This window comes from Ranitomeya imitator, chromosome 3 (genome assembly GCF_032444005.1).
Source record: "Ranitomeya imitator isolate aRanImi1 chromosome 3, aRanImi1.pri, whole genome shotgun sequence".
NCBI lineage: Eukaryota > Metazoa > Chordata > Amphibia > Anura > Dendrobatidae > Ranitomeya > Ranitomeya imitator.
In genome coordinates this window covers 686,407,354-686,427,258 of record NC_091284.1, presented here as the reverse complement: position 1 = coordinate 686,427,258, position 19,905 = coordinate 686,407,354, and the positions used below count along the sequence as shown (strand labels likewise).

General features: G+C 45.3%; 1 protein-coding gene across 2 annotated transcripts in view; it reads left to right on the top strand.

The window, feature by feature from the left end:
• The window catches only part of LOC138670810 (retinol dehydrogenase 7-like), an 86,740-nt gene extending 68,796 nt beyond the window's left edge, over nucleotides 1–17,944 (top strand). For both annotated transcript variants that reach the window (XM_069758498.1, XM_069758497.1), the window contains exons 3-5: nucleotides 6,484–6,742; nucleotides 12,744–12,907; nucleotides 17,615–17,944. In XM_069758498.1, the coding sequence (XP_069614599.1) occupies nucleotides 6,484–6,742; nucleotides 12,744–12,907; nucleotides 17,615–17,832 (641 nt within the window). In that variant the 3' untranslated portion in view covers nucleotides 17,833–17,944. The remainder of the gene's footprint in view (nucleotides 1–6,483; nucleotides 6,743–12,743; nucleotides 12,908–17,614) is intronic.
• The last annotated feature ends 1,961 nt before the right edge of the window (nucleotides 17,945–19,905 follow it).

The following is a 19,905-nucleotide window of genomic DNA, read 5'->3' as shown; positions in this document are numbered from 1 at the left end:
ACCCATATGGACTCGACATCCTCATTTCCTTCGCTAATATCCTCCCTTAAAGTGGACTTTAGACAAGACTTTACATAGAGACAAACCCCTCCTCCTCTCCGATTTTTACGATCCTTTCTAAACAGACTGTAACCCTGTAAGTTAACTGCCCAGTCATAGCTTTCATCTAACCATGTTTCGGTTATTCCCACTATGTCAATGTTGCCTGTAGATATTTCTGCTTCTAGTTCTTCCATCTTGTTTGTCAGGCTTCTGGCGTTTGCGAGCATGCAGTTTAGAGGATTTTGTTTTGTTCCAATCTCCTCGCTGTGGATTGTTTTAGAAATGTTCTTACCTCCCTTCTGAGTATGTTTTCCTGGATCTTCTTTGTTCAAGTCTAATGTTTTTCTTCCCGTCCCCTCTTCTTCTAGTTTAACGCCCTCCTGATGAGTGTAGCGAGTCTTCTGGCGAATGTGTGTTTCCCAGGTTTGTTGAGGTGTAGTCCGTCTCTGGCGAGGAGTCCATCGTACAAGTAATTCACACCGTGGTCCAGGAATCCGAATCCTTGTTGTCTGCACCATCGTCTTAGCCAGTTGTTTGCATCAAGGATCCTGTTCCATCTCCTGGTGCCATGCCCGTCTACTGGAAGGATAGAAGAAAAAACTACCTGTGCATCCAGTTCCTTTACTTTCTTCCCCAACTCTTCAAAGTCTTTGCAGATTGTCGGTAGGTCCTTCCTTGCCGTGTCATTGGTGCCAACATGTATCAGAAGAAATGGGTGGACGTCCTTGGAGCTGAAGAGCTTTGGTATCCTATCGGTCACATCTTTGATCATCGCACCTGGAAGGCAGCATACTTCTCTTGCAGTTATGTCCGATCTGCAGATCGCTGCTTCTGTGCCTCTCAGTAGTGAGTCTCCCACCACCACCACTCTTCGTTGCTTCTTGGCTGTACTTTTTGCTGTCACTTGTTGCTGTGTGCCCTTTTCTTTTTTGCTTGCTGGTATTGTTTCATCCTTAGGTGTGCCATCTTCATCCTCTACAAAGATTTGATATCGGTTCTTCAGTTGTGTGGTTGGTGATTTCTCCATGGACTTCTTGCTTCTTTTGGTCACATGCTTCCACTCATCTGCTTTTGGAGGTTCTCTGACACTTTTTTCACCTTCTGTGACCAGTAGAGATGCTTCTGTTCTGTCTAGAAAGTCTTCATTCTCTTTGATGAGTTTCAAAGTTGCTATTCTTTCTTCCAGACCCCGCACCTTTTCTTCTAAAAGGGCCACTAGTCTACACTTCTGACAGGTGAAATTTGATTCTTCTTCTGGTCGATCTGTGAACATGTAGCACATGCTGCAGCTCACCATGTAGGTTGTCACATCTGCCATGTTGCTCCTAGATCCTGCTGACTTGCTGTGTGTTTTCCTTCTTGTGTAATCTACTCAGCCAAGCTCTCTTGCATTAATGTCCTACAGGCCTAATGTCCTACGGCGCGCGGTTTGGTGATTCTTTCCAAGCAGCTGGTCCCGGCTGTACCCAACGATCTTCTAGCTTAGGGAGACTTTTCGCTTTTCCCAGAAAGCACCTGGAATATGCAAATTAGCCTCCTCAAGCTTGAATCCCTGGTTTGGTGATTCTTTCCAAGCAGCTGGTCCCGGCTGTACCCAACGATCTTCTAGCTTAGGGAGACTCTTCGCTTTTCCCAGAAAGCACCTGGAATATGCAAATTAGCCTCCTCAAGCTTGAATCCCTGGTTTGGTGATTCTTTCCAAGCAGCTGGTCCCGGCTGTACCCAACGATCTTCTAGCTTAGGGAGACTCTTCGCTTTTCCCAGAAAGCACCTGGAATATGCAAATTAGCCTCCTCAAGCTTGAATCCCTGTGTATCTAAATGTTTACTGCATCTAACCCAGTAAATCGTTTTGGGCCTAGTACCACAGTTTGACCACTCAGCTCTGCTCGGTTTCCATCCATCGTTTTTTGTGCCAACAACTACAGAGTTGCCAATTAGTAAAGCACCAAAATGAGTGGCAAAAGGCCTGCTGCTGATGGAAAAGGGAATAGGCGTGTTGGAAAGGGAAAAAAGGTTGTGTCCGTGGGGTAGGTGGTAAAGCAACAGTAACATCTTCAGAAGAAAGACCATCTTCCAGCCAAAGTGGACAATCTGATACGATCCCTTTCTTACGATCATCGCTACGAGCTTCGCTACAAATTCCAGATGAGCCACAAAAACAGCAGGTGCTTGAACGGATATCAAGTGCTCTTTCAACTGGGCTCTCCTCGACCTCAACTTCAACATCACAAATACTCCAGTCCTCAGAGGTGTCACCCCAACCGCACTTGCTTCCTCACAGCTCCCAAGTCTCCAGTCGCCCGTCTGAGTATGGGGTAACACAGATGGTTGAGTCTGCAGAGCTGTTTACTCATACTATAGCCAGGGAATCAGATGTCTGCTCCAAAGCTTCAGTGTCTGCTAGTCAGCAGAGTAGCCCACCTATGAAGCAAGCTACACCGCCTGTTTATCTAATTACTAATTTTTATCTGCATCTAGCCCAGGCAATGCTTTGGGCCTAGTAGCAGTATCTGCTACTCAGCAGAGTACCCCACCCACGAAGCAAGCTACACCGCCTGTTTATCTAATTGCTAATTTTTAACTGCAACTAGCCCAGGAAATCCTTTTGGGCCTAGTAGCAGTTTCTGCTACTCAGCAGAGTACCCCACCCATGAAGCAAGCTACACCACCTTCTTCCTTTCTCAATATAACCCCTCGGCTTTGGGGTGTCCGCTTTCCCTTCAGCTCTCTCCTTCTCACAGCTGGACTACCGCGTGTATTCACATTGTGGCGAACCTTTGGGCCCAGGCATAAGAAGTCGTCGAAGTAATAGATAATATGTGCCGCCTTACAAACGTCCACGACGACCCAGGAAGCAACTAAACGCCTCAAATAGTGAGTAGGATATGGAGCACCCCATGGGCAAACAGCGATCTATGTAGTATGCTCCTTCACAGAAGCAGCCCAATAGGCAGAAACTATTCGGAGACACACGTAGTAACTGGAACGCCCCTTCAATGTCTGTTTTGGCCATTAGGGTGCCCCTTCCCAACTTCTTGACCCGCCTGATTGCCTCGTCAAAGGAGGTACAGTATATAGTACTGTACTTGATTCCACGTCGATGTTGTCGTTTACTGACCTGCGCCTTGGATATGACAAATGGTGGATTAGTCTGAATGTATTGGGTTCCTTTTTTAGCACGACTCCCAATTGGGGTACCACTACGTCTTCTAAGGAAAGTGTTCTGAATGGACCCAACATTCTATCTAAAGATATTTCTTTTTTAAATATTTTTGTCACGACGTCTGGGTGTTGGTAGGCTGATTTTAGATTTTTACTCCAGCCTTTCTTGATTTTAGAAGGGCATGACATGCCTATATCTGTGTCTCCTCCTCCTTTTACTCCTCCACCTCTTTTATTTTCGCATGACTATATGTACTTGTGACTTTTCCTTGTGTTTGTTGTGTCTTCTGAGCAGTTAGTCAGGTTTTGGACACCTTTTGAGGTGTTTTCTATGTGTTTGTATGTGTTTGTGTTTGCCTGCCATTGGTTTCAATGGAGCTCGACGGTGTTCTTCGAACACGCCCCAATTCGACGAACCGAACCATACGCGAAAACTAGGGGGGTGGCTCAACACTACTTTTAACCACTTCACTCTTCAAAAAATGCCAATTGATTAACCCCTTCATGACCTTGGGATTTTTTGTTTTTCCATGTTCGTTTTTCACTCCCCTCCTTCCCAGAGACATAACTTTTTTATGTTTCCATCAATATGGCCATGTGAGGGCTTATTTTTTGCAGGACGAGTTGTACTTTTGAACAACATCATTGGTTTTAGCATGTCGTGTACTAGAAAACGGAAAAAAAATTCCAAGTGCGGTGAAATTGCAAAAAAAGTGCAATCCCACACTTGTTTTTTGTTTGGCTTTTTTGCTAGGTTCACTAAATGCTAAAACTGACCTGAAATTATGATTCTCCAGGTCAGTACAAGTTCATAGACACCTAACATGACTAGGTTATTTTTTACCTAAATGGTGAAAAAAAATTCCAAACTTTGCTAAAAAAAAAAAATTGTGCCATTTTCCGATACTCGTTGCGTGTCCATTCTTCATGATCTGGGGTCAGTTGAGGGCTTATTTTTTGCGCGCCGAGATGACATTTTTAATGATAGCATTTTGGTGCAGATACATTCTTTTGATCGCCCATTATTACATTTTAATGCAATGTCGCGGCGACCAAAAAAAGTAATTCTAGTGTTTCGAATTTTTTTCTCGCTACGCCGTTTAGCAATCAGGTTAATGCTTTTTTTTAATTGATAGATCGGGCGATTCTGAATGCGGTGATACCAAATATGTGTAGATTTGATTTTTTTTATTGATTTATTTTGATTGGGGCAAAAGGGGGGTGATTTAAACTTTTATATTTTTTTTATTTTTTTCACTTTTTTTTTACTTTTGCCATTTTTCAATAACCTCCATGGGAGGCTAGAAGCAGGCATAGCACGATCGGCTCTGCTACATAGCAGCGATCTGCTGTTCACTGCTATGTAGCAGAAAATCAGGTGTGCTGTGAGCGCCGACCACAGGGTGGCGCTCACAGCTACCGGCGATCAGTAACCATAGAGGTCCTAAGGACCTCTATGGTTACAAGGTACAAGCATCGCCGACCTCCGATCATGTGACGGGGATCGGCGATGATGTCATTTCCGGCCGCCCAGCCGGATGCGGTAGTTAAATGCCGCTGTCTGCGTTTGACAGCGGCATTTAACTAGTTAATAGGAGCGGGCAGATCGCAATTCTGCCCGCGCTTAATGCGGGCACATGTCTGCTGTTCAAAACAGCTGGCATGTCCTGGCTTTGATGCGGGCTCACCGCCGGAGCCCGCATCAAAGAGGGGCTTCTGACCTCGGACGTACTATCTTGTCCGAGGCCAGAAAGGGGTTCAAAAAAACAATGCTTTCAACATGGAACTGTACTTCACAATAGAAGTCAATTTGAAAGCTCAAAAGATGCCTGTAAGATACATGGGAGTCTTTTGGAGCAATTTGTCATTGCTAGCAATAGCTTCACTATTCATTGGAGTGAAAAAAAAGACAAAAAAGCAAAAAAGATTTCACAATAGTCATAGTAACCACCCCCCCCAAAAAAATGTTGCTTGCCCACACTGTCGGAAAACCCCCGAGGTAACAAGTGAAAAAAATACAAAAAAGACCATTCAGGAAGCTTTGGTTTGAAAAACTCTTCTGCTTGAAAACACACTGCATTTGCCGGAGTTTTAAAAGGCGTTGTGTGGACTTACCCTTAGGCCTCATTTACACATCAGTATTTTTGTGACATTGTTAAAGGGAACCTGTCACCCCGTTTTTTCAGATTGAGCTATAAATACTGTTAAATAGGGCCTGCGCTGTGCGTTACTATAGTGTATGTCGTGTACCCTGATTCCCCATGTATGCTGAGAAATACATTACCAAAGTCGCCGTTTTCACCTGTCAATCAGGCTGGTCTGGTCAGGTGGGCGTGTTCACAGCGCTCTTTTCTTCTCCAGCTTTCCGTTGGTGGCGTAGTGGTGTGCGCATGTCCAAGGTCCGAATTCCCTGCGCCCACGTGAAGACACAGCGCGCGATCTGCGCTGTAATCCCTTGTATCGGTGGGGGCGGCCATCTTCCTGGGGCCGCGCGTGCACAGATGGAGTGCTCTGCTGCACGGGGCTTCAGGAAAATGGCCGCGGGATGCCGCGTGTGCGCATTAGAGATCGCGGCGGCCATTTTCCCAAAGCCGAGTTTGCATCTCGGCTTTGGAAAAATGGCCGCCGCGATCTCTAATGCGCACGAGCGGCATCCCGCGGCCATTTTCCTGAAGCCCCGTGCAGCAGAGCACTCCATCTGCGCACGCGCGGCCCCAGGAAGATGGCCGCCCCCACCGATGCAAGGGATTACAGCGCAGATCGCGCGCTGTGTCTTCACGTGGGCGCAGGGAATTCGGACCTTGGACATGCGCACACCACTACGCCACCAACGGAAAGCTGGAGAAGAAAAGAGCGCTGTGAACACGCCCACCTGACCAGACCAGCCTGATTGACAGGCGAAAACGGCGACTTTGGTAATGTATTTCTCAGCATACATGGGGAATCAGGGTACACTACATACACTATAGTAACGCACAGCGCAGGCCCTATTTAACAGTATTTATAGCTCAATCTGAAAAAACGGGGTGACAGGTTCCCTTTAAATCAGTATTTTTATGCTAAAACCAGGTGTGTCTCCAAAACACAGAACTGGTGTCAATCTTTGAATTATAGTTTTTTATGTGTAATTATAGTTTTTTTGTCTAATTTCTGCTCCTGGCATACAAACACTGATGCAAAATGTGAATGGTGCCTTATGGAGATTTCCATAGTGTTTCTGTTTTAAAAAGCCCAGAACTTATATATAAATCTAACGTCAGATATTCTTTGTCTGCAGGACTCTGGGGCATTGTGAACAATGCAGGAATTAGTGTCCCAAGTAGTGCTACTGAATGGATGACAAAAAAGGACTTCTTTAAAGTCATAAATGTGAACCTACTGGGAGTTGTTGATGTGACCATCCACTTCTTACCCTTGATCCGCAAAGCTCGAGGACGAGTTGTGAATGTATCCAGTGTAGCAGGAAGGTTAACTATAAATGCTGGCGGTTACTGCATTTCCAAGTATGGAGTAGAATCATTTTCAGACTCTCTCAGGTTAGTCATATTAACTGTGCCAAACATGTTTTGCTCTCTTGTTTCTCTTTTACCTTGAATCTTTTAAAATAAATCTGTAAAATGTGTGATTATTAGTGGTGAGCGAGTGTACTCGTTACTCGGGTTTTCCGAGCATGCTCGGTTGTTCTCCGAGTATCTCGGGCGTGCTCGTAGATTATGTTTGTGTCCCTGTAGCTGCATGATTTGCGGCTGTTTGACAACCTGAACATATGTGCGGCGCCCCAGGGACCTGGTCGTCGCAGTAGTATTCCTTCCCTCTCGGGGAGAGTGATGCTACGTTTGAAGGCAATGAAGGATAACTGCATCCAGGTATCACAAACATGTAACACATTTCACACTCCAGGCCACCAGGGGGAGTTCTTGCTCCTATTTATTAGGTCACTCCCCACATAGGTAAAACTGGTCGCCTGTAGGGAAAGTCAGTCAGTTGCTGGCTGAGCTCTGCTCAGTTAGTTGGTCCCTGGCAGGGGTGGGAACCCGTCAGAGAACGAAGGAGAAGGACACAGAGCTGTGCATGCCCTCAGAGCTGCAGTTCCTAGAAAGAGACACACAGAAGGCAGAACTGTATTGAAGCGAGCGTGCAGGAAGTCGTAGCAAAGGAGTGGATACCAGAAGGGGACCAGCCCTACACAGGCTGCTTCCTTCTGAGGCGCAGAAGCCCGGTAGCCGGAACACCAAGGGAAGACCATCAGGACAGCTAATTTTATGTTACCTGTCCGCCCTACACCCAGGAGGCACGGCGGCAACCTTTGGAGGCCGGGGCATGCTAGAGTCCCTATAAACAGCCTCAAGCCACCAGTCATACGGGTGTGTCCTATCCTATATGGGGAACAGAGAGAAAGACATTACATCTGTGAGGACCTTATGTGATGCCTTAAGCAGGGCCGGTGTTAGGGGCAGGCTGACCAGGCAGCTGCGTGGGGCCCCGGCTCCCCTAGGGGCCCCCAGCTAGCGGCAAGTCACGCAGCCGCTATGGGGCCTCTGTGAGGCGGGGGCCCGCCTGCCGCCAGCGCCGACTCCCCCAACGCATTGAACTATACCAGCGTCTGCCGGTACAGTTCAAAGCAATGATGGAGGAGAGAGCGTCACCTGATGCTCCCTCTCCCATCATTCCCCGCTCTGCCTCTGACACTGCGGGTGCGCGTCATCGTGCATTCACTGTGTGCCAGGCAGTGAGGCGGCAGCCGCCGACACAGGAGCAGCGCAGGCATGAGGAGAGGTGAGGAGCGTATTTTTTTTTACTGGACTGTGGGGCCATTCTCAGGAGGGGAGGGGGGATGTGGGCTGTGCTGTATACTACTGTGAGGGCAGTGCTGTATACTACTGTGTGGGCTGTGCTGTATACTACTGTGTGGGCAGTGCTGTATACTACTGTGTGGGCTGTGCTGTATACTACTGTGTGGTCAGTGCTGTATACTACTGTGTGGGCAGTGCTGTATACTACTGTAGGCTGTGCTGTATACTACTGTGTGGGCAGTGCTGCATACTACTGTGTGGGCTGTTCTATATACTACTGTGTGGGCAGTGCTGTATACTACTGTGTGGTCTGTGCTGTATACTACTGTGTAGTCAGTGCTGTATACTACTGTGTGGGCAGTGCTGTATACTACTGTAGGCTGTGCTGTATACTACTGTGTGGGCAGTGCTGTATACTGTGTGGGCAGTGCTGTATACTACTGTGTGGGCTGTGCTGTATACTACTGTGTGGACAGTGCTGTATACTACTGTGTGGGCAGTGCTGTATACTACTGTAGGCTGTGCTGTATACTACTGTGTGGTCAGTGCTGTATACTACTGTGTGGGCAGTGCTGCATACTACTGTGTGGGCTGTTCTATATACTACTGTGTGGGCAGTGCTGTATACTGTGTGGGCAGTGCTGTATACTACTGTGTGGGCACTGCTGTATACTACTGTGGGCTGTGGTGTATACTACTGCGTGGGCAGTGCTGTATACTACGGTGTGGGCTGTGCTGCATACTACTGTGTGGGCAGTGCTGTATACTACTATGCGGGCTGTGCTGTATACTACTGTGTGGGCAGTGCTGTATACTACTGTGTGGGCTGTGCTGCATACTACTGTGTGGGCTGCTCTATATACTACTGTGTGGGCAGTGCTGTATACTACTGTGTGGGAAGTGCTGTATACTACTGTGTGGGCTGTGCTGTATACTACTGTGTTGGCAGTGCTGTGTACTACTGTGTGGGCTGTGCTGCATACTACTGTGTGGGTAGTGCTGCATACTACTGAGTGGGCAGTGCTGCATACTACTGTGTGGGCAGCGCTGCATACTACTGTGTGGGCTGTGCTATATACTATGTGGGTATATTATATTCTATGGGGGAGGCTGTGTCATATACTATGTGGCTGTGTTATATATTGGGGGTACATTATATTCTATGGAGGAGGCTGTGTTATATACTATGGGGGGCTGTATTATATTCTGTGGGGGGCTTCATTAGATTTTATGAGGGATGATTGCATCATACTCATTGATGGGGCTACATTACATTCTATGGGGAGGTGGGCTGTATTATATCCTGTTCGGGGCTACATTATATTCTATGGGCGGCTGTATTATATTTATATTCTATGAGGGGTGATTGCATCATACTCTATGAGGGGGCTACATTATACTATATGGGGGGCAGCATTATATTCTATGGCGAGGTTACATTATACTCTGTGGGGTGGTGGTTGCATTATACTATATGTGGGCTGAATTATACTGTATTGGGGACTATGGGAAATACATTATACTATATGAAGAACTATGGGGTGCATTATACTATGGGAAGTGAATTGTATTACATGGATGACTATGGCGGTGCATTATACTATATGGAGCTCTGTGAGGAGTGTATTATGCTATATGGAGGACTGAGGAATACATTTTAATATATGGAGGACTATGAGGAGTGTATTAAACTATATGGAGAACTATGGGAAGTGTATACTATATGGAGGACTATGGGGTGTTTTATACTATATGGAGGACTATGAGGAGTGTATTCTAATATATGGAGGACTATGGGGTATTTATATTATATGGAGGACTATGGGATGTGCATTTTACAATATTGAGGACTGTGGTGCACATTATAATATATGGAGGACTATGGGGTGTATTATACTAAACAAGCAACATGCTGCATATTCATTGGGTGATTGGATTGTTTATGCCGGAATAAAAATCATTGTTCTCAGCAGGACATCGCCGATGTAAACTGTAGATGTGCTGCTGATAACATGATACTGTATGGTGATCTGTTAGTGATCGCTCTGTCCCTATCATTCTTTCTCAGACGGTGGAAAGAGGCGGGGAAACAAGGGTCCAATGACTTCAGTATTGTCGATCACACTCGTTTAGCGGCCTGAGGTCAGCGCATGTAAATGCAACCAAAATGCTTCTGTGTGATGTGCAATATGCTAGCATTTGGGACCCCATTTTAAACTTTGCCTAGGGCCCCACTTTGCCTAAAACCGGCCCTGGCCTTAAGCAGTAAGGAACTACAACACTGCAGCGCAAGGGAAGGCTACTGATTTCCACCTGGACAAGGGGACTCTGGACTTGCCTCCAAACGGCCGGACTCTGCCTGCCCTGTGATCTGGTGCCCTGGACTGTGGTTGCTGAAGTCTTCAGTAAAGGTAAATAGACTGCAACCTTGTGTCCTCGTTCTTCTCTGCACCTCTAACCATACCATCATCTACACACCGGGAAGCCCTGGGCACATACTTCACCTGTGGGAAGGTATACCATCTAGCTGCCATAACATCACCCCAGCGGACCCCTTAAAGCAGCGTCGGTCACCCTGACCGAATACCACAAGTGGCGTCATGAACACAAACTTTATCCCTTTAAAGACCTTTCCCTTTTACATGGACGTCCCAGGGCCACGGACCGGGTCAGTCACCGTGTTATCCCCTTGTGAACCGCAGGACCTGGTACCGAGTACCCCACTGCCCCATGGGGGCGCTCCATATGCAGGGATTGCCTGTTTGTTAGGGAATCCCCACATGTATTCAGGCTGTCTAGCAGCCGCAAATCATGCAGCTGCGGGGACTCAATCATAATCCCAAGATACTCGGAGAACAGCCGAGCATGCTCGGAAAACTCGAGTAACGAGCACACTTGCTCATCACCAGTGATTATATGAAGCTTTATTATTTGTCTTCTCTTCCAGCATATTTTACTTTCCTGTGTGCAGGCTCTTAGTAAAAATCTGTGCATATGACATCTTTTCCAGGTGGGCGAACCTGAAGAAGTATTCAAGTGAAAACGGCTTCACTACTTCAGGAAATGTTGGCTGTTTTTTTTTCCTGTAGCAGGTTTTCTTATTTTTATGACTATATCCAGAGAGCCTTTTCAACATTTTTGAAGACTGCATTTTTTTACAGTGTTTTTGGGCAATTTTTTTTACTGATGTTTTCTGGAATTTTTTAACTCAACAATGAATAAATATCTAGTTGTTTTCGAGCAAAAATGCTGGCTAAGTGCTCAAAAAGATGCACAAGCTCCTTAGACCTCTTTTGAGCCCTCCCTTTGTCTTAAATTGCAAATATTGAGCGTCTTCCAAGTGGAAGATTTTTGTAAACCCTGAGCATATGTACAGCAAGTCAATTTACATAGTAATGTACAGTATATGTTCATTCTTTTGAATGTTTCTTTTGAATGTTTTCCTAAGTTGATACCTTTGGTTAAGAAACCCACTTTTTCTTTAATCACCATTTGAAGTTTTCTACTAATTAGATTTCACTGCACAGGTGCCCGGAATGTACACGGGGGTCTTCTCCGCCCTGTCTGCGATTTTGCGACCCTCTGCTGCCTCTAGTCTATGAATGACGAATCTCTGCTGAAATTTCAGACTGAGGAGACAGATCAGTCACATACCGGAGACAGCAGAGGGAGGAGACAGGGAGGAGGAGACCCCCGTGTACAGTCCGGCCCCTGTGCACCGAAATCTTTAAATGGTGATTAAAGAAGATCAACAAAGCGGCTTTCTTCACCAGAGGTATCAATGTAATCAGTATTACAGCGTCATTACAGCCATTTCTTTAGTTTAAATTACAAAATTTGGGCCGACAGGTTCAATTATAAAAAAAATCTATTAAAAAATTTTCATGGCTGAGATGAGAAAAATTGCATATAGGTGCCACCCACCAGAGACGGGCTACAAAAACAGCCAAGTGTTGTGCTGTTTAACTTCCAAAGAAATTAATAGGATTTGTAAACATAGTGTAGCGAAGAATAACTCTTGAATTAGTGAAAATTAGCTCACTGTGCTTCATTGTTTCTTGGCACCTACAAGCAGATTTTTCAATTTCTGCCTTGAAAGACTGAAATGGGTATAAACCCTTTAGGTGGGTTCACACAGCTATTGAAAACTTATTGTAGCAGTAACTGAGCAGAAACTCAGCAGATCTTCCTTAAAGATTCAAATAAGGAGTTTTTCACGAGAATTTCGAGAGTTTCTGCTCAGTTTGTTTCAAAAACTCAGTATGAACACATCCTTAAACGAGTCGTCCATACTAGGACAACCCCTTCTTGATCTGAATGTTTGCTCCAGTGAAAACAAAAACACTTATACTCACCTCCCGTGTCGATGCCGTTCCAGCAGTGTCAACACACATGTTCCCAGGACTCACACATGGTTGTTGTGACACAAGACCCCCTTGCCCAACCACAACTACCGCACATGAGCCCCGGAAACATGAGTGCCGACACCGCTGGAACTGTGCTGGTACGGGAGGTGAGTATAAGTGTTTTTATTTTCACGGGGTCAAACATGATGAATGAGAATAGGTTATCCTCGTAGCTGACTATCCCTTTAAACTTACTTACAGCACCATTAGTCTTTCTCGCCTTTGCTTGTGCAACCTGTTAGATAAGTGCCAGTCATTTTTTTGCCACATTGATCATTTCTGATGATCAGTAAGTTTGGGAAAAAATAGTACAATTGCTGTTTGACTCTATTTTACAGACGTGAAATGAAACCCTTTGGGATTAAGGTGTGCATAATTGAACCCGGCTTTTTTAATACACAAATCACAAGTAAAGAATTGCTTAAAACATGCATAAAAGACTCCTGGGACAGCGCTTCAGAGGAAGTTAAAAAAAGCTACGGAGTGCAGTTTTATCAACAGAGTAAGTATTCTTAAACCAAAGCATTAATGTTAGATAGTAGTGAATATACTGTATTGCTGCAGAAGGCTGTTACTCTCATGGGTCTGTTCACTATATACAATTTTTCAGACCCTGTACATGCTCCTTTGCTTCCCATTAGATGTTCAGGCATTATGGATTTACTATGGAAACTATCAGTAACAAATCTGTAAGGCCGGCGTCACACTCAGCGTATAAAAATACGGTCCGCAATTTACGGCCGTAATACGCAGAAAAGTCCCCAAAATAGTGGTCCGTATCTCATCCGTAGGGAGGGTGTGTCAGCGTATTTTGCGCATGGCATCCTCCGTATGTAATCCGTATGGCATCCGTACTGCGAGATTTTCTCGCAGGCTTGCAAAACCGACATAGGGACATACAATGGATCCATGTTCTCAAAAAATCGTAAAAACATAAATACTGTCTATATATATATGATACATGATATATATCATACAGCGCTAGATAGCTTAAAAGCCAGTAATTCAATTGCCGGCTTTTGCTATCTCCTTCCTAAACCCGACATGATATGAGACCTGGTTTACATATAGTAAACCATCTCATATCCCTTTTTTTTGCATATTCCAAACTACTAATGTTAGTAGTGTGTATGTGCAAAATTTGGGTGCTGTAGCTATTAATTTAAAGGGTTAGATCGCGGAAAAAATTGGCGTGGGCTCCCGCGCAATTTTCTCCACCAGAATGGTAAAGCCAGTGACTGAGGGCAAATATTATTAGCCTGGAGAGAGTCCATGGTTATTGCCCCCCCCTGGCTAAAAACATCTGCCCCCAGCCACCCCAGAAAAGGCACATCTGTAAGACGCGCCTATTCTGGCACTTGGCCACTCTCTTCCCATTCCGTGTAGTGGTGGGATATGGGGTAATGAAGGGTTAATGTCACCTTGCTATTGTAAGGTGACATTAAGTCAGATTAATAATGGAGAGGCGTCAATTATGACACTTATCCATTATTAATCCAATTGTCTGAAATGTTTAAAACACACACACACACACACACATTATTACAAAGTCTTTTAATGAAATAAAAACACAGGTTGTTGGAATAGTTTATTAGACTGGTAATCCACCTGAAGACCCTCGCTCTGTAAAAAAAGTAAAATAAAAAAACAACAATATCCCATACCTTCCGATGATCAGTCTCGTCCCACGCTGTAAATCCATCTGAAGGGGTTAACTAATTTTACAAGCAGGAGCTCTGCTAATGCAGCTGTGCGCATGCCAGTAAAACCCCAGCGAATGAAAGGAAAGTAGGTCAATGACCTGTAGTTACCTTCAGTTGCGGTGAGGCACCCTCTGCTGGATGTCCTCATATGAACTCGAGCCTGGGAACTTTTCAGAATATTTTCCCACGCAACACCATTTCCAGACCTCATATTACCACCACATAGTGACTGAATACTACAATACTGATCAGTAATACAAAAAAACAAAACACAATACTATCACCATAAGTGCCAGTATTCACAAGAGATCTGTACCTAGTATGCAGTGTCTGTGTAGAGGTTATACAGCGATCACTGGTGACATTATACACAGGAGCTTTGTATATAGTATACAGTTTATAGGTAACACACTGACTCGCCAGTGACGTCTCTAGGTCAAGTCTTTCATCCTTCATCCAGCACAGACCGCCATCATTTCTTCCAGCCAGGGCTCGTTTCTGCAGGAAATAACACAGTTATCTCAAGGTCCGCTTGCAGAACACATTACTTAATTTTTCCCAATTTCTACATTACACCACATGAAGAAAAAAAGGTGATATAGTGTCACTCTGCACAGTAACAGGACCGGCCCCCATTTAAAATAGTATACTCAAACAATAAAATAAATACATCACTGCAGTAATAATATCCCTTAATTAGCCCTTATGGTAATAATATTCCCCATCCTGTCCCCGTGTATCTCATTCCTGGCTCCAGCCATATGTTCTCCCATCCTGCCCTCATAAGTATCCATTCTACCCCATATGATCTCCCCATCCTGCCCCATCTGTCTCCATCGTATCCATCCTGCCCCATGATCCAATCCTGCCCCATGTCTTTCATTCTGCCCCGTGTCTCCAATCATGCCTCGTATCTACATTCTGCCTGTGCCTCCAGTCCCGCCCCCAGTATGTCCAGCATATTGCCCCAGAGTGTCCAGCACATTGCCCCAGACAGTGTGTCCAGCAATCTGCCCCAGTGTGTCCAACATATTACCCCCAGTGTGTCCAGCATTGCCCACAGACAGTGTGTCCAGCATATTGCCCCAGTGTGTCCAGCAATCTGCCCCAGTGTGTCCAACAATCTGCCCCAGTGTGTCCAGCAATCTGCCCCAGTGTGTCCAGCATATTACCCCCAGTGTCCAGCAATCTGCCCCAGTATGTCCAGCATATTGCCCCAGTGTGTCCAGCAATCTGCCCCAGTATGTCCAGCATATTGCCCCAGAGTGTCCAGCATTGCCCCAGACAGTGTGTCCAGCAATCTGCCCCAGTGTCTCCAGCATTGCCCCAGTGTATCCAGCAATCACCTGCCCCAGTGTGTCCTCCAGCATTGCCCCCAGTGTGTCCAGCAATCTGCCCCAGTGTCTCCAGCATTGCTCCAGTGTCTCCAGCATTGCCCCAGTGTCTCCAGCATTGTCCCAGTGTCTCCAGCAATCATGTACCCCAGTGTGTCCTCCAGCATTGCCCCCAGTGTGTCCAGCAATCTGCCCCAGTGTCTCCAGCATTGCCCCAGTGTCTCCAGCAATCATGTGCCCCAGTGTGTCCTCCAGCATTGCCCCCAGTGTGTCCAACAATCTGCCCTAGTGTCTCCAGCATTATCCCAGTGTGTTCAGCAATCATCTGCCCCAGTGTCTCCAGCATTGCCCCCAGTGTGTCCAGCAATCTGCCCCAGTGTCTCCACCATTGCTCCCAGTGTGTCCAGCAATCTGCCCCAGTGTCTCCAGCATTGCCCCAGGGTGTCCAGCTATCATCTGCCCCAGTGTGTCCTTCGGCTCCAGCATATTGCCCCCAGTCAGACAGTGTCACTGACTGTCCAGCATTCTGGCCCGCCCGGATTGCCATTAGGTTAGCAAAAAAACAAACAAAACAAATCGAGTTCTCCTCACCTGACCAGCGTTCCAGGCGGCGAGCTCCCTCCAGCAGTGCGCACTCGCCAGCGACTGACAATGACGTCAGACGCCGGCGACGTGTGCACTGTGCCTGCGGCCAAATTCAGCTGCCAGCCTCCAATTGGCTGGAGGCTGTTGTTAACTATTGACATGCGGGCGCGCGCCCGCACGTCAATGGGGAACCACCGCAGCGCTGGTAGGGGCCCGGTGAGCAGATGAGAATGGGCCCGATGCGGGCCCCCTCTGTCTGCCCACCGGTCCCATAAATGATACGCCAGTCAGGGCACGGGCAGTAATGCCCTGATGGCGGCGGGCAATCTGCGCGGTAGCCCAGGGCCCCCCTACACCACTGGGCCCCAGATTGACCCTCTTATAATCTGCCGCTGACCCCATGTGACTGGCATGACCTTTACAGGAGGTTGGGTTACACCAAGATTGGCATGGAAACCTTGTTAGAATAAAATAAAAAAAATCATGTGGAATCATGTTTTTGTAAATATATATATATTTTGTATATATTTTGCTACAGACATGTGGGTAATCCTCATTGGAATGGGATTTATCGCGAACTTTGACTTCTCCATTAAAACCACAATTTATTTACAAAAGAATTAGACATGTTGAAGATAAAAATAATTCTCATCCACTATGCCGCTAAAATCACTGCTGAGTTCAAAAACCCAATAAAAAACTGCAGCAATTCTGTGAGTCCACAGCCTAAGGTTTTATTACTTCCTAATGTGTGTACAATTGCCCCTTCCACGTGACCACAAAGCAGGGGAGAAGCGACGACGTACCGCATGTAGTGCTGAGCGAACATGCTAGGATAATACATATATTATTTTTCGAGCACGATGAAGACACTCAGCACCTGAGCGTACGTTCACGCATTACTGACCGCTGAGCATTGATGTGATGCTTTGCTTTTGGCACAGTACTAGTCTTCCTACACAGTCAGCTGTTTGGGAGCGATCTTACAGTGATACATCAGTTGTTTATGATGGGCATTCATTATTGAAGCACTGGAGAGGGTTGTTTTCCTAAGCACTATTTAATGACCAGACTTACTAGTTTTCCTATACTAATGAATCTAAAAGAGTGTTATGGGTCCATTTGTTTCAGATGCTTTTCATGGCTATATGTTTATTTTCCACAAATATTCTAATTCAATCAAAATTGCAAGACACTTGTTGAATTTTATTGTAACTGCATAAAAAAAAATGGTAGTGAGTAATCGTAACATTTATGGCACACAACCATAAAACAATGATGCCACGGGGAGATCCGCAGCCTGTACATTGTATATGAATAAGCGGAAAATGTAATGGGTCCTAAAATTACTATTATTTCAAGAAGCATGAGGGATGTAATGGTTGGTTCATAAACCAGTCAACAGATCACGACAAGCCAAAAAGATGAATCACTAATAATTTATTTAAAGATCTCCATAATCTCAAACATTTATACAATTTGTGCTTTATGTGAAATTGTGCGAAATCCCATAAAAACATATGTGAAAGAAAGCAAACATGATGAATGGACCATGAGGTTTTGATCGGTTTCATATTTTACATCTAGGTATGGAGATCCTTGACAAAGTAGCACTCATATGTAGCAAAGACTTGTCTCTAGTCACAAACTGCATGGAGCATGCTCTGACTGCTGTTCACCCCTGGACTCGTTACTCCACCGGATGGGATGGCACGCTCTTCTATTTGCCGTTTTCCTATTTGCCTACAGTGGTTTCAGACTTTATATTATGCATGGGACAACCTAGACCAGCAGGTGCCATCTGATGATCCTTCTAGAATTCCTACGGCTTAAAGATGTTGGACACTTTCTTTTTTTAACACGTCTTCAAGATCTGTATCAGTTTGTGCCACAAAATTAAAAGTGTTATTAATGTTACTTTATTTTAATGAGTGAATACATTCTGATGTCACAAAAAATGCTGATATAGAAACGTGAAAAAACAGATAGATCTAATTCCATTAGTGAGGTGGATCATATTTTCAGCAGTGTTTCATGTTTCATCCGTTATTCTCATAGGCAAATAAAAACTAATGGAAGTTTCTCTACATTTTTTCAGCAAATAGTCAGTAAATACAGACAGCCCTATAATGCCAATCTGTGGGCTTTCTAACTTTTTCATCAACAGATAGACTTGAAAGGGTGAATTTGAACAAAACTTTCTTTGTTTTTTGCAAAATCTGTGGTCAGCAAACAAAACACGGACATGTGAACAGCTCCATAGATAATAATGAGTAAGTGTTCAACTTGTATAACACAGAACACAGAAGAAAATTGGACGTGTGAAAGAAAAATAACTTTTAGGTTTGTGTGTTTTTTTAAATTTTTGTTCCATACATGAGAAGTGGGAACTCTGTCTCAATAAATTTGTATATGTTTACAATGAGAGCACATTCGTATTAACAAAAGGGGTAACTCAGGGGAGGACATATCGTCGATGCAGCTGCACCAGGGCCCGGAGTTGAAGTGGGCCTGCTGGTACCAGCAACTATTTCAGTTGGCCGTGAGTCCTCAGATGCACATTCAGCTGAAATGTTGAAAAGAAGACTAACATGGGGGACATTATCCTAGGAAAGGGACCAGGATGGGGCACATTATATCAGGAAAGGACCAGGATTGGGAACATTACACCAGGAAGGAATACAGGATCAGGCACATTATACAAGGAAGGGGACATTACACCAGAAAGCGAACAAGGATGGGGGACATAATACCAAGAAGTGGACCAGGAAGAGGAACATTTTACCAAGATGGAGGCCATGTTGGGAAACATTATCCCAGGAATGGACACAGTAATACTGGAAGGGGTGTCCCATAATATGTATCATCCTCTTTAGTTATGTATGGGGCAGTCCCTTATTACGTAACGTTCTCTGTTGTTAAGTACAGTTCTGTCCCATTATTACATAGTATTATGTCATGTTATATATAGCACCATCCCTTGTATAAGTGTATTCTCATTAATTTTGTTATTCACAGCACCCTCTCTTTATTAAATAGAGTGCTTTCTTGTCAGATATAAAATGACTGCTGATGGGGCAGCACCTGACCAGAAGACCAGTCTATCAGCCTCCTCCATCAGAAAAGAAGAAGCTTTACCATGTTTCATCAGCAGTCAATTCAGTTTATAACAAAAGAAGACATTAAAGGGAACCTGCCACCTGAATTTGGCGGGACCGGTTTTCGGTCATATGGGCGGGGTTTTCGGGTGTTTGATTCACCCTTTCGTTACCCGCTGGCTGCATGCTGGCCGCAATATTGGATTGAAATTCATTCTCTGTCCTCCGTAGTGCATGCCTGCGCAAGGCAATCTTGCCTTGCGCATGCGCAGTATGCTTTGCCCAACTGCGGGCAAAGCTGAAAAGCATTAGTGCGCATGCGCCGGCGCACTATGTCCCAGAACACAGCAAAATACTTCTAGGACATAGTGCGCTGGCGCATGCGCACTAATGCTTTTCGGCTTTGCCCGCAGTTGGGCAAAGCATACTGCGCGTGCGCAAGGCAAGATTGCCTTGCGCAGGCGTGTACTACAGAGGACACAGAATGAATTTCAATCCAATATTGCGGCCAGCATGCAGCCAGCGGGTAGCGAAAGGGTGAATCAAACACCCGAAAACCCCGCCCATATGACCGAAAACCGGTCCCGCCAAATTCAGGTGACAGGTTCCCATTAAGTAATAAAGACAGGGTGCTCTAAATAACAAAAAATAACAACAAAATCCAATATGAAAGGAGCGGTGCTGTACATAACAAGAGAGGGCACTGTGTAATAAAGGATAGTAATATACATAATGAGAGGAGACTGTAATTTCATAAAGTGGCATGTAAACGTTTGGGCA